This window comes from Oncorhynchus masou, chromosome 27 (genome assembly GCF_036934945.1).
Source record: "Oncorhynchus masou masou isolate Uvic2021 chromosome 27, UVic_Omas_1.1, whole genome shotgun sequence".
Lineage (NCBI taxonomy): Eukaryota > Metazoa > Chordata > Actinopteri > Salmoniformes > Salmonidae > Oncorhynchus > Oncorhynchus masou.
The window spans coordinates 26,439,353-26,451,611 of NC_088238.1; the positions used below are offsets into that span (position 1 = coordinate 26,439,353).

Here is a 12,259-nt window from a genome sequence, read left to right on the forward strand (position 1 = left end):
TTGTAATGTAAACCGCCATATCTTACAAATGTTCTATAAATCTGTCCTGCAGAGTGTGCTGTCCTTTGGTTTGACATGCGCGTGTGAAACAAAAACTCATCCTCCTAAAACTTGATTTTTTTTTACAGGACAGTACTCATCCCCTTCATCCCCTTCATCCCGTTCACTCAAAATCCAGTCACAGCAGCAGCTGGACAAGGAGAAAGAGAATGAAAACAGATAGATATGGGGTCATATAATAGATAGTCTGTTGGTCCCTCGAGTATATAGCATATTGCACTTTCACTTTAAATGTGTGGCTATAGCACTTTGGATGAATTCTATTGTGTAGTTTCTGTGTTTTCATGTTTTATGTACCGTCTTTTTAAGCAATTGACCAAATGAAGTTCCCCCTGGTGGGATAATAAAGGTGATCTGAATCTGAGTCATTTAGGAGTTTTGTCCATTTTCTTCCCTCTGTCCTAATAACATTGAGGGAGTGTGAGCGCCTAAGCATGCCAACCTTCTGAGTTGATACAACGTTGCACTTCACTAGCAATAGCTCAAGTCAAGACATATAGAAAAGGAGTAGAGAGATTAATTCATGTGATTGCAACCTGAATTGTAATCGGGATATCTGCTATGTTTTTATTTGTCAGCTTTAGGCCAATGTATTTGACTTATTTGAGGATGGAAGTTATAGGCCTACTGCTGCATTGGCCTATAGGCCATCTCTGAGTCGTTCTGGCACCAGATTTTGGAGTTATCTTTTTATTTTAGTGTCTGCCACGTCCCCAAGGGCAAAATCTGGGGCGCCTCCATATCTATATCTTCCCAGGGTACACTAGTGGTTAGAGCCTTGGGCCAGTAACCGAAAGGTTGCTCGACCGAATCCCTGAGCTGACAGGGTAAAAATCTGTCTTTATGCCCCTGAACAAGGCAATTAAGCCACTGTTCCCCGGTAGGCCGTCATTGAAAATGAGAATTTGTTCTCAACTGACATTCCTAGTTAAATAAAGGTTCAATTTAAAAATAACAAATGTTTTTCCTCTGTGCCAAATGTGGTGCTTCTATCACAAAGTGCCCAATTGAGTCTACATGTTCAGCTTAGCCCCACCACTAGTATACATTTCTCCATTCCTCCATATTAACACCGAAATCATACTAAATAGTGTTTTTGTCTATAAATAGTTGCGTGACAAAGTCCTACAATTTCAGAAGGATAAAAAACCTGTTTGCCCTTAATTTTGCCTTTAAATAATTCTGACTTTGTGTCATACTGCATAAGTGTACACAATTTTGATTTATAAATGCAGTTTTGAGAGTTCAAACGTGACAGTGACACTTGGCTAAATGAATCACACTGACCTTGAAGTGATTTGTTGGGGTGGAAGTGGGGTCAACTTCAAGGCGAGTAAGTGAACGAAGACTATAGAGGCAATTGATGGCCTTTGGAGTGGCGTGCACATTGTAATAGCTGTGTTCCTGTGTGTGTGTGACCCGGGTCGATTTGTTGGGGTGGAAGTGGGGTCAACTTCAAGGCGAGTAGTGAACGAAGACTATAGAGGCAATTGATGGCCTTTGGAGTGGCGTGCACATTGTAATAGCTGTGTGCCTCTGTGTGTGTGACCCGGGTCAGGCGCCTTTTCCCTAGCCCCCGACGTGACTAATCCAGTCGAGGGGGAAGACTGCATCTCCCTGCTGGTGGGCGTGCCGCTGCGAGTCAAGTGTCCTCAGTCATCCATCGTCTCACAAATTGGGTCACTCTGATCCGAACGACCCGCAGACTCAGTGCACCCTGGAAAAATGCGATCATATTCGTTAATACTGTAAATGGATATGAACGTCAACATGCTGTTTTTTACTTTACTGATGTGTTACAATCAGTATGTTTTTGGACTCTTTGAGGATATTAATATTGAGGAGGATCTTTCTCCTGACTTGACCGACTTTGATTTGGATATTGTGAGTGTCATTTCAACTCTGAACTATTTAATTTGGCAACATTGATATATATTTTGAGCGCTTCATTAGAGCACTATTTAACAAATCGATTTGGTTTCCCATCTCAGTCTCCCCGTAGAGTGCCTCGCCAGGTGAAATCCATGCTTACTAAGGTAATGATTACAAAGTTGAATGTCTTGACATTTCTTCCCTTATGCATCTTTTGCGCTCTTGTGCGTCATTTGGTGTAGCCTGGGCTACTGTAGACTAAATATCATCCGCATTCATTCTCAAAGAGATCTGCATACTGTTGTTCATTGATAACAATTGAAGAATGTGTCAGAAAAAGTATTTCGTGAAAGCAGAGTAGAGGGATGGGTAGTTCAGCTCTGCAGTTGATCATCCTCAAACTCTCCTCGGGTGTGACACGCAAAGACCTGCCAAGCGCACTGGGCTGTACGCCAGATAAGTGGAAATCGCTGGACATCTATCCAAAAATACATTCCAAAATATTTTTAAAATATCCCGCCAACGTGGTGATAAGGAGTTTGGAACGATTTCCACTGGAAATGAACGGAATAGAACAGTGGCCAATGCGCAGCATGTGTGTGTGCGTGAAAGCAGTGCTGTGCTGTTCCATCGACGAGACTTGAAAAACATCAATCACTGACAGATTTAAATGAACCAAATGTATTACAAACCAATCAAACCTAAAGTATAAGCAATACACGTGAACCTAACATGTTGATGTCCAACCGTGTAGGAGACCAAACCGCATATCCAGGAGCTGTCGGTGAAGACCACCATTATCTCCCGATACGCCTTCACGGCGGTGTCGTGCACCATGCTCAACCGGCACTCCGCCGCCGCCGAGGGCGTCTTCCAGTTCCTGATTCCCAAGAACGCCTATGTCTCGAACTTTACCATGTAAGCGCCAAAACGCAACAGATGCGTAATTGCGCATTGGTAGTTTTATTGTAGCCTAGATAGATGCTTCTGGGTAATAGATAATGTCATTCTGAGTCTAATGTTGTTCAGACTGTGTACACTGTTTGGAAGTGAACTCCAATGGATCTTTTCCCTCTCAATTTATTTTGAAGTCTTGTTGATTTTCTCAGTTTATTGTTGTGTGATTACTACTCCTCTTTGCCATTTTCTCCCTCTTCCCATGGCATGTCATTGTGGCCAGTCAATCATTGTGTGGGTTTATGAGGGCTCTGTTGCTATGGGAGAGGTTAGTGTGGGGCCTGTGACTGTTCAATAGTTCAGAGGTCATTTACTGTGTTGTGGTCACAAGCCTTCATTCATCTACAGTTACTAGATTGTTCACTGGACTTTGAGAGACAAGTCCAGAAGCCTCTGAAGAAGCCTGTGAATTGCAACATATGTATTTGATATGTTTGCCTGTATACTTTTATGTATCACAGTAATATATGCCTACCACAATGAACTGAGGGTTTTTCCAGTGATTCTTTGACAGAGTTTTGCCATGGATGGTTTACTTACTTACCATGGTTTACTTACTTACTTACTTATCATGACCTCCACTCTTAACCCCTGACCTCTGACCTCTACCCTGAACACAGGATCATTGGGGGGCGTGTCTACCCCAGTGAGGTCAGGCCCAAGGAGAAGAAGGTCAAACAGGGGAAGGGCGGTGAGGCCAAACCCAGGAACAAGGAGGCAGGTGAACAGAGGTAAAGTGTGTGTGCTTGTGTGTGTGTGTGTGTGTGTGTGTGTGTGTGTGTGTGTGTGTGTGTGTGTGTGTGTGTGTGTGTGTGTGTGTGTGTGTGTGTGTGTGTGTGTGTGAGAATGTGTTCTTGTGTGTGTGTATGGCCAGTCAACAGTGTCTAACCTTGTCTGCCAGTACAACCTCTAGAGTCCTCTAGAGTCACTTGCTACTACTCTGCCAGTAGAAACAGGTCCAATTTGTAAGTCGCTCTGGATAAGAGCGTCTGCTAAATGACTTAAATGTAATGTAAATGTTTAAATCCCATCTAAAAAACGATTTTATTGAACTGTTCCTGTTAAAAAACAACATCCCACATATAAATACAGTAATCTACACACACTCAGGGTAAAACAAATAGTTTTTAGACACAAGTGTAAACTTAATGGAGTAAGGCCATTCAATGAGTTGGTCTGATGGTGCCGTCTGATGTCATCGGCCTCCACCTTGTTTTTGGGAACAATAGAAGAGCAATAGAGAACCAAAGAGGAAAGGCTTCTGCGCCTTTTCTTAAGTAAACCAGGTGTTAAACGAGGTGAAAAGGAGACTGGAGTGCGACTTCAAACACCAGCCTGACCACAAAACATGTGTTTCTGACCTGCCTGGAGTTGAGTAGCAGGGCTGGATCATTTATTTTGATTTATTTCACCTTTATTTAACCAGGTAGGCTAGTTAAGAACAAGTTCTCATTTGCAACTGTGACCTGGCCAAGATAAAGCAAAGCAGTGTGACACAGACAACAACACAGAGTTACACATGGAGTAAACAATAAACAAGTCAATGACACACTATAAAAAGTCAATATACAGTGTGTGCAAAAGGCATGGGGAGGTAGGCAATAAATAGACCATAGGAGCGAATAATTACAATTTAGCAGATTAACACAGCTGTAGGCCCGGGGTTGGAGTAGCCAGGAGGAAGGCATGGCCAGCCGGTGAGAAATGCATATTGAAACTTTAGATTATCATGGATTTATCAGTGGTGACCGTGTTACCGAGCCTCAGTGCAGTGGGCAGCTGGGATGAGGTACTCTTGTTCTTCATGGACTTTACAGTGTCCCAAAACATTTTGGAGTTAGAGCTACAGGATGCAAATTTCTGCTTGAAAAAGCTAGCCGTTGCTTTCCTGACTGACTGTGTGTATTGGTTCCTGACTTCCCTGAACAGTTGCATGTCGCGGGGACTATTCGATGCTATTGCAGTCTGCCACTATTGCAGTCCGTTAGGACTGGAGTGAACCAAGGGCTATATCTGTTCTTAGTTCTGCATTTTTTGAACGGGGCATGCTTATCTAAGATGGTGAGGAAATTACTTTTAAAGAATGACCAGGCATCTTCAACTGACAGGATGAGGTCAATATCCTTCCAGGATACCCGGGCCAGGTCGATTAGCAAGGTCTGCTAACAGAAGTGTTTTAGGGAGCGTTTGACAGTGATGAGGGGTGGTCGTTTGACCGCGGACCCATAGAGGATACAGGCAATGAGGCAGTGATCGCTGAGATCCTGATTGAAAACAGAGGAGATGTATTTGGAAAGCAAGTTGGTCAGGATAATGTCTATGAGGGTGCCCATGTTTACGGATTTAGGGTTGTACCTGGTGGGTTCCTTGATGATTTGTGTGAGATTGAGGGCATCTAGCGTAGATTGTAGGACTGCCAGGGTGTTAAGCATATCCCAGTTTAGGTCACCTAACAGAACGAACACTGAAGCTAGATGGGGGGGCGATCAATTTACAAATGGTGTCCAGGGCACAGCTGGGAGCGGAGGGGGGTCGATAGCAGGCGGCAACAGTGAGAGACTTATTTCTGGAGAGGTTCATGTTTAAAATTAGAAGTTCAAACTGTTTGGGTATAGACCTGGAAAGTATGACAGAACTTTGCAGGCTATCTCTGCAGTAGATTGCAACTCCTCCCCCTTTGGCAGTTCTATCTTGACGGATTGGAGACTTGAAATGAAGAGACTGGAAATTAAGAATTATTGTCACATAAATCTGTGACCAGTCTCTGACAGAAATAAATTACATCATGCTTCTACTTGCCAGGCCATAAAATAACACTTTTAAAATGAAATCAGATTTACAAAGAGGGTATTCAAATTTCACAGAGAGGGAAGGGGAGAGGAGAGTGATAGAAAGAGTAAAGGAGAACAGGAGGGAGAAAATAAAGAAGGAGGGAGAGATATAGATAGGTAGAGGAATGGAAATGTTTTTTGGTTTGTTCAGAGGCTGAGTCCCGTGAGGAGAGCTCATGGCAGTCACTGCCCTTCCACACTGACGATGTCACTACTTGGAATGACTCATTCCCTACTCCTCCTCTTCCCCAACTATTTCTCTCCCTTTTTCTTTCCTCTATATTCTTCTTATGTTTTCCTCCATTCCTCCCCTCTCCTCTCCCCCGTCTCTCTCTCCTCCTCTCTTCTCCATCAGTAGTGAACCAGAGGTGGAGGTGTTCAGGATGGGGGCCAGTATCCCAGGTCGTAACCGGGCCATGTTCATGCTGACCTATGAGGAGCTGCTCCAGCGGAGGCTGGGGAGGTATGAGCATGTGACCAGCCTGAGACCCCTGCAGCTGGTCAGCCGTCTCAGTGTGGACGTCACCATTGTGGATCACTCCACCATCACCCACCTGGAGGTGCTGCCACTGCGCAACGGCAAGAGCAACACGGCAGTAGCCAGTGGTGCCAGTGCAGTGAAGACACCTGGTACAGTTTGAGTGTGGGATGTGTTGAGTCTGTGCTTTGTCCATACTAGGTGTGCATTCTGAAAGTATTCAGACCCTTTTACTTTCTCCACATGTTGTTACATGACAGCATTCTTAAATGGATGAAACAAATATTTTTCCTCCTCAAGCTACACACAATAACCCATAATGACAAAGCAAAAACAGGTTTTTAGAAACGTTTGCAAATGTATTAAAAATAAAAAACAGAAATACCTTATTTACATACGTATTCAGACCCTTTGCTATGCGACTCGAAATTGAGCTCAGGTACATCCTGTTTCCATTGATTGTCCTTGAGATGTTTCTACAACTTGATTGGACATGATTTGGAAAGGCACACACCTGTCTATATAAGGTCCCACAGTTGACAGTGCATGTCAGAGCAAAAACCAAGAAGAGCTCAGGAGTTCCTCTGTGGGCATGGGAGAATCTTCCAGAAGGACAACCATCTCTGCAGCACTCCACCAATCAGGCCTTTATGGTAGAGTGAACAGAAGGAAGCCACTCCTCAGTAAAAGGCACATAACAACACGCTTGGACTTTGCCAAAAGGCACCTAAAGGACTCTCAGACCATGAGAAACAACATTTTCTGGTTTGATGAAACCAAGATTGAACTCTTTGGCCTGAAAGCAAAGTGTCATGTCTAGATGAAACCTGGCATCATCCCTACGGTGAAGCATGGTGGTGGAGGCATCATGTTGTGAGAGGCTTTTCAGCGTCGGGGATTTGGTGACTAGTCAAGATCGAGGGAAGATGAACGGAGCAAAGTACAGAGAGATCCTTGATGAAAACCTGCTCAGGACCTCAGACTGGGGCAAAGGTTCACCTTCCAACAGGACAACAACCCTAAGCACACAGCCAAGACAATGCAGGAGTGGCTTCGGGACAAGTCTCTGAATGTCCTTGAGTGGCCCAGCCAGAGCCCGGACTTGAACCCGATCAAACATCTCTGGAGAGACCTGAAAATAGCTGTGCAGCGACGCTCCCCATCCAACCTGACAGAGCTTGAAAGGATCTGCAGAGAAGAATGGGAGAAACACCCCAAATACAGGTGTGCCAAGCTTGTAGCATCATAGCCAAGAAGACTTGAGAATACAATTGCTTCCAAAAGGTGCTTCAACAAAGTACTGTGTCAAGGGTATGAATACTTATGTAAATGTGATGTTTCAGCTTTTTACAAAAATGTCTAAAAAACTGTTTTTGCTTTGTCATTATGAGGTATTGTGTGTAGTTTGATGAGGGGGGGGGGGGTTAAAAATAAATAAAAGCTAGAATAATGCTGTAGCGTAACAAAATGTGGAAAATGTCAAGGGGTCTGAATATTAAGCGAATGCACTGTATCTAACATTAAGAATAGTTCTGCAGCGATATTGGCAACTCAGAAAATGCTTGGCCAATGCTCAAATGTTCAGATTCCAACTTCATTTACTTAACCTTCCTATGGGCAATGTTGAGCATCTCTAGTTTAGCACACCCTTGCCCACACACACACACACACACACACACACACACACACACACACACACACACACACACACACACACACACACACACACACACACACACACACACACACACACACACACACACACACACACACACACACACACACACACACACACACACACACACACACACACACACACACACACACACACACACACACACACACACACACACTTACACTTCCCAGCTTTATCTCACCCACACTTAATGTTTCCCTCTCACCAGCCAAGCCTGCTCTTCCTGTTTCCACGGTGATCAAACAAAATAAGACATTCTGTAGGATCACCTTCAGCCCCAACATCGTTCAGCAGGCTAAGATCACCACCAGCGGCATGCTGGGAGAGTTTGTGGTGCACTATGACGTGGAGAGAGAGCTGGGGATAGGAGACATACAGGTCAGATTTCACACACCAAAAACACACACACACCCACACACACACACATCCAACACTCCCGCGATTAGTGCAAATGTGTCATGCCATGACCAGACCTGTACAGACATGGTAGATAGAAACATGTTAAACCATTTAGCTCTGCTTCACAGTATACATGAAAACTGCATGCATTAATCAGGGATCAAACAGGACAAATGCATATCTCTCTGGTTCTCACCACACTCTCACACATCCGGGTCCCATAACCTTCATCCACCGTCAACACATTCATTTTCCAGCACCATATCCAACCCCTCCCGGGTCACTCTACAACCACACCGTCAGTCCAGCAGCCCTGTGGACACTGTGTTGTTGGGCTCTGTTTTACTGCTCATGGCTACTGAGAACTGTCTAACTTTTCTCTGGTTCTCTCTCAGGTTCTGAACGGCCATTTTGTGCACTACTTCGCCCCCAAGGATCTGCCGGTGGTGCCCAAGAACGTGGTGTTCGTGATCGACACCAGCGCCTCTATGCTGGGCACCAAGATCAGACAGGTAGCCGGTTACGGTCAAACCCTTCTCATCACACCATTGTCCACTGCTTACTAGATAGGGTCAAGATATCTTGTTCTCTCCTTCTCCTTTTTGTTGTTGTTGTTAAACATGTTTTCCTTCTGTATACAATGATCACACATATATACTGTATAGTACTGGGGAATCTGTGGGTTGTAATAAATTCCAGGTGGAGTCAACATGAGTTTTACTTTGGTCCTTCACATCTCTGTGATCAAGCCTTAAAGATCCTGAGAGATCCCGAGTGACGAATCCGACCCCCAGTCCGCCCCCTCTCCGGTCTCTGGCGCAATACTCCCACACTGGTCTGGTAATATCAAAATCAGATCCTTCCTTCTGGGAGATTGCGTTATAATCCCTCTGGTATCATCTGATACTTCATCTGAGCAGCTGCTCCACTGCAGATCCAGAAACCCAAAGACTTAGACTGGCAAAAACAGAAAAGAGAAACTGATTAATGCACACTCTGAAAAACTGGAAACATGCTCCAAGTTCACTATTGTAGTTGTATTGAATTGAATTGAATGCTATGGAGGAGAGGCGTCATTGTCTTTGGCATAATTTAAACCCTCCAGATGACAGCATCGTCTGGAGTGATCCCTTCCCCTTTTCCCTCCACCCCCAGTGGACCGCTCTGTAGTGAACAAGTGGGCTTTGATCTCTCCCTACAATAGAGCACTCAGTCTGTCTATGGCTCTGACTCTTGCCCCCTACAGTCTATAGGCATCTGGTAACCCATCTAACTCTATCACACCCACTCAACTACAGATTTCATATTCACTATTAATTTGGTAGGCTTTTCGTTCTGCACAACTTCTAAACCCCAGTACAGTTGAGAAACAAGCTGTAGCATGGATACGGTAAATAGTTGTGGTGTGTGTGTTTACGTGCATGTGTGTGTGTGTGTGTGTGTGTGTGTGTGTGTGTGTGTGAGGGGGTGAGAGAAACCGTTTCTGAACTAAGGAACGGAATCTCACAGCTGTTTCAAAGGGCTGGGTCTTTCAATGGCAGTGTCAGGTTAAACCCAACCATTGCAGAGTTGGCATGACAACAATACTGCTCACAAAAACCATGACTAAAACATTGCATCTAGGTCATTACCACGGTATTGGTGCTAACATAAACCATGACCATGTGTGTTATAATAGCCTTTTGTGTGACAAGGTGTCTCTTCCTGTTGTGGCAAAGTTTTCCAGGCCTGTTTGGTTCTCTTGCGTGAACACAACTGAATGGAATGATTTTGCACGAAGGCAAAGGTATTACAATGATGTCATTTGATTTATTGATGAAAGCAAAAGCAAAATGTTCTCTCTCTCTCTCGCCCCTCTCCCTCCCTCTCTCTGTCTCTTGCCCCTCTCCCTCCCTCTCTCTGTCTCTCGCCCTCTCCCTCCCTGTCTCTCTCTCTCGCCCCTCTCCCTCCCTCTCTCTGTCTCTTGCCCCTCTCCCTCCCTCTCTCTCTGTCTCCCTCGCCCCTCTCCCTCCCTCTCTCTCTCTCTCTCGCCCCCTCTCCCTCCCTGTCTCTCTCTCTCGCCCCTCTCCCTCTCCTCTCTCTCTCTCTCTCTCTCCCTCCCTCCCTCTCTCTGTCTCTCGCCCCTCTCCCTCCCTCCCTCTCTCTGTCTCTTGCCCCTCTCCCTCCCTCTCTCTGTCTCTCGCCCCTCCCCTCCCTGTCCCTCTCTCTCTCTCGCCCTCTCCCCCTCCCTCTCTCTGTCTCTTGCCCCCCCTCTCCCTCCCTCTCTCTCTGTCTCTCGCCCCTCTCCCTCCCTGTCTCTCTCTCCCTCGCCCCCCTCTCCCTCCCTCTCTCTGTCTCTCGCCCCTCTCCCTCCCTGTCTCTGTCTCTCGCCCCTCTCCCTCCCTCTCTCTCTCTCCTCGCCCCTCTCCCTCCCTCTCTCTCGCCCCTCTCCCTCCCTCTCTCTGTCTCTTGCCCCTCTCCCTCCCTCTCTGTCTCTCGCCCCTCTCCCTCCCTGTCTCTCTCTCCCTCGCCCCCCCTCTCCCTCCCTGTCTCTGTCTCTCGCCCCTCTCCCTCCCTCTCTCTGTCTCTTGCCCCTCTCCCCCTCCCTCTCTCTCTCTCTCGCCCCTCTCCCTCCCTCTCTCTCAGACTACCCTCTCCCTCCCTGTCTCTCTCCCTCGCCCCTCTCTCCCTCCCTCCCTCTCTCTCTCTCGCCCCCTCCCTCCCTCTCTGTCTCTCTCGCCCCTCTCCCTCCCTCTCTCTGTCTCTCGCCCTCTCCCTCCCTCTCTCTGTCTCTCGCCCCTCTCCCTCCCTCTCTCTGTCTCTCGCCCCTCTCTCCCTCCCTGTCTCTCTCTCTCGCCCCCTCTCCTCCCTCTCTCTCTCTCTCCCCTCTCCCTCCCTCTCTCTGGATGCCCTGTTCACTATCCTGAGGGACCTGCGTCCCGGCGACCGGTTTAACTTTGTCAGCTTCTCCAACCGTATCAAGGTGTGGCAGCCCAACCGCCTGGTCCCCGTCACGCCTCTCAACGTCCGAGATGCCAAGAAGTTCATCTATATGCTCCAACCCACTGGAGGTGAGGGAGATAGAGACACAGCAGTGCATTCTGGGATAGAGGAAGATGAGTTATTTCACTGATAGGACTAATCAGAATAATGCAGGGGTGATTATATTTGTCCTGCTACACACGTGTACAAGTGTGTAGCAGCGCTCTAACCTCAAGATTTCCTGCCGCCCCTATGGAGTTCTTTCTCTTACTCAACCCCCATTTTTGAATCACTACGAACCACTATTTCCCAAGATCAATCTCTCTCTCCATCTCTCCTCTACCAGGCACTGACATCAACGGTGGCATACAGACGGGCTCCTCATTGCTAAGCGGCTATCTGAACGCCGACCCAGACGCCAACCACAACAGTGTGTCTCTCATCATCTTCCTGACAGACGGGCGGCCCACGGTGGGCGAGCTGCAGTCTCCCAGCATCCTCAGCAACGCGCGGGCGGCGGTGAAGGAGCAGTTCTGCGTGTTCACCATTGGGATGGGGAACGATGTGGACTATAGGCTTCTGGAACGCATGGCCCTGGAAAACTGTGGGATGATGAGGAGGATACATGAGGATTCAGACGCCAGCACCATGCTCAAAGGGTACGGGGGTGAGAGAGAGAGTGGGAATGAGAGAGAGAGAGAGAGAGTGAGAATTAGAGAGAGAGTGAGAATGAGAGAGAGAGAATGAGAGACAGAGAGAGAGAGAGGGAGTGAGTGAGAATGAGAGAGAGAGAGAGAGAGAGAATGAGAGAGAGGGAGAGAGAGAGTGAGATTGAGAGTGAGAGAGAGAGAGTGAGAATGAGAGAGAGAGAGAGTGAGAGAGTGAGAATGAGAGAGAGAGAGAGAGAGAGAGAGAATGAGAGAGAGAGAGTGTGAGAGAGAGAGAGAGTGAGAATGAGAGAGACAGAGTGAGAATGAGAGAGAGAGAGAGAGAGAGAGAGAGAGA

The 12,259-nt window shown here is 46.8% G+C and overlaps 1 protein-coding gene across 1 annotated transcript in view; it reads left to right on the forward strand.

Moving 5' to 3' along the window:
* The first annotated feature begins 1,749 nt into the window (after positions 1 to 1,749).
* The window catches only part of LOC135515903 (inter-alpha-trypsin inhibitor heavy chain H5-like), an 18,394-nt gene continuing 7,884 nt past the window's right edge, over positions 1,750 to 12,259 (forward strand). Inside the window, exons 1-9 of the mRNA XM_064939755.1 lie at positions 1,750 to 1,944; positions 2,052 to 2,096; positions 2,687 to 2,850; positions 3,510 to 3,620; positions 6,076 to 6,350; positions 8,103 to 8,272; positions 8,689 to 8,805; positions 11,172 to 11,343; positions 11,601 to 11,913. Of these exons, the coding sequence (XP_064795827.1) occupies positions 1,813 to 1,944; positions 2,052 to 2,096; positions 2,687 to 2,850; positions 3,510 to 3,620; positions 6,076 to 6,350; positions 8,103 to 8,272; positions 8,689 to 8,805; positions 11,172 to 11,343; positions 11,601 to 11,913 (1,499 nt within the window). The 5' untranslated portion in view covers positions 1,750 to 1,812. The remainder of the gene's footprint in view (positions 1,945 to 2,051; positions 2,097 to 2,686; positions 2,851 to 3,509; positions 3,621 to 6,075; positions 6,351 to 8,102; positions 8,273 to 8,688; positions 8,806 to 11,171; positions 11,344 to 11,600; positions 11,914 to 12,259) is intronic.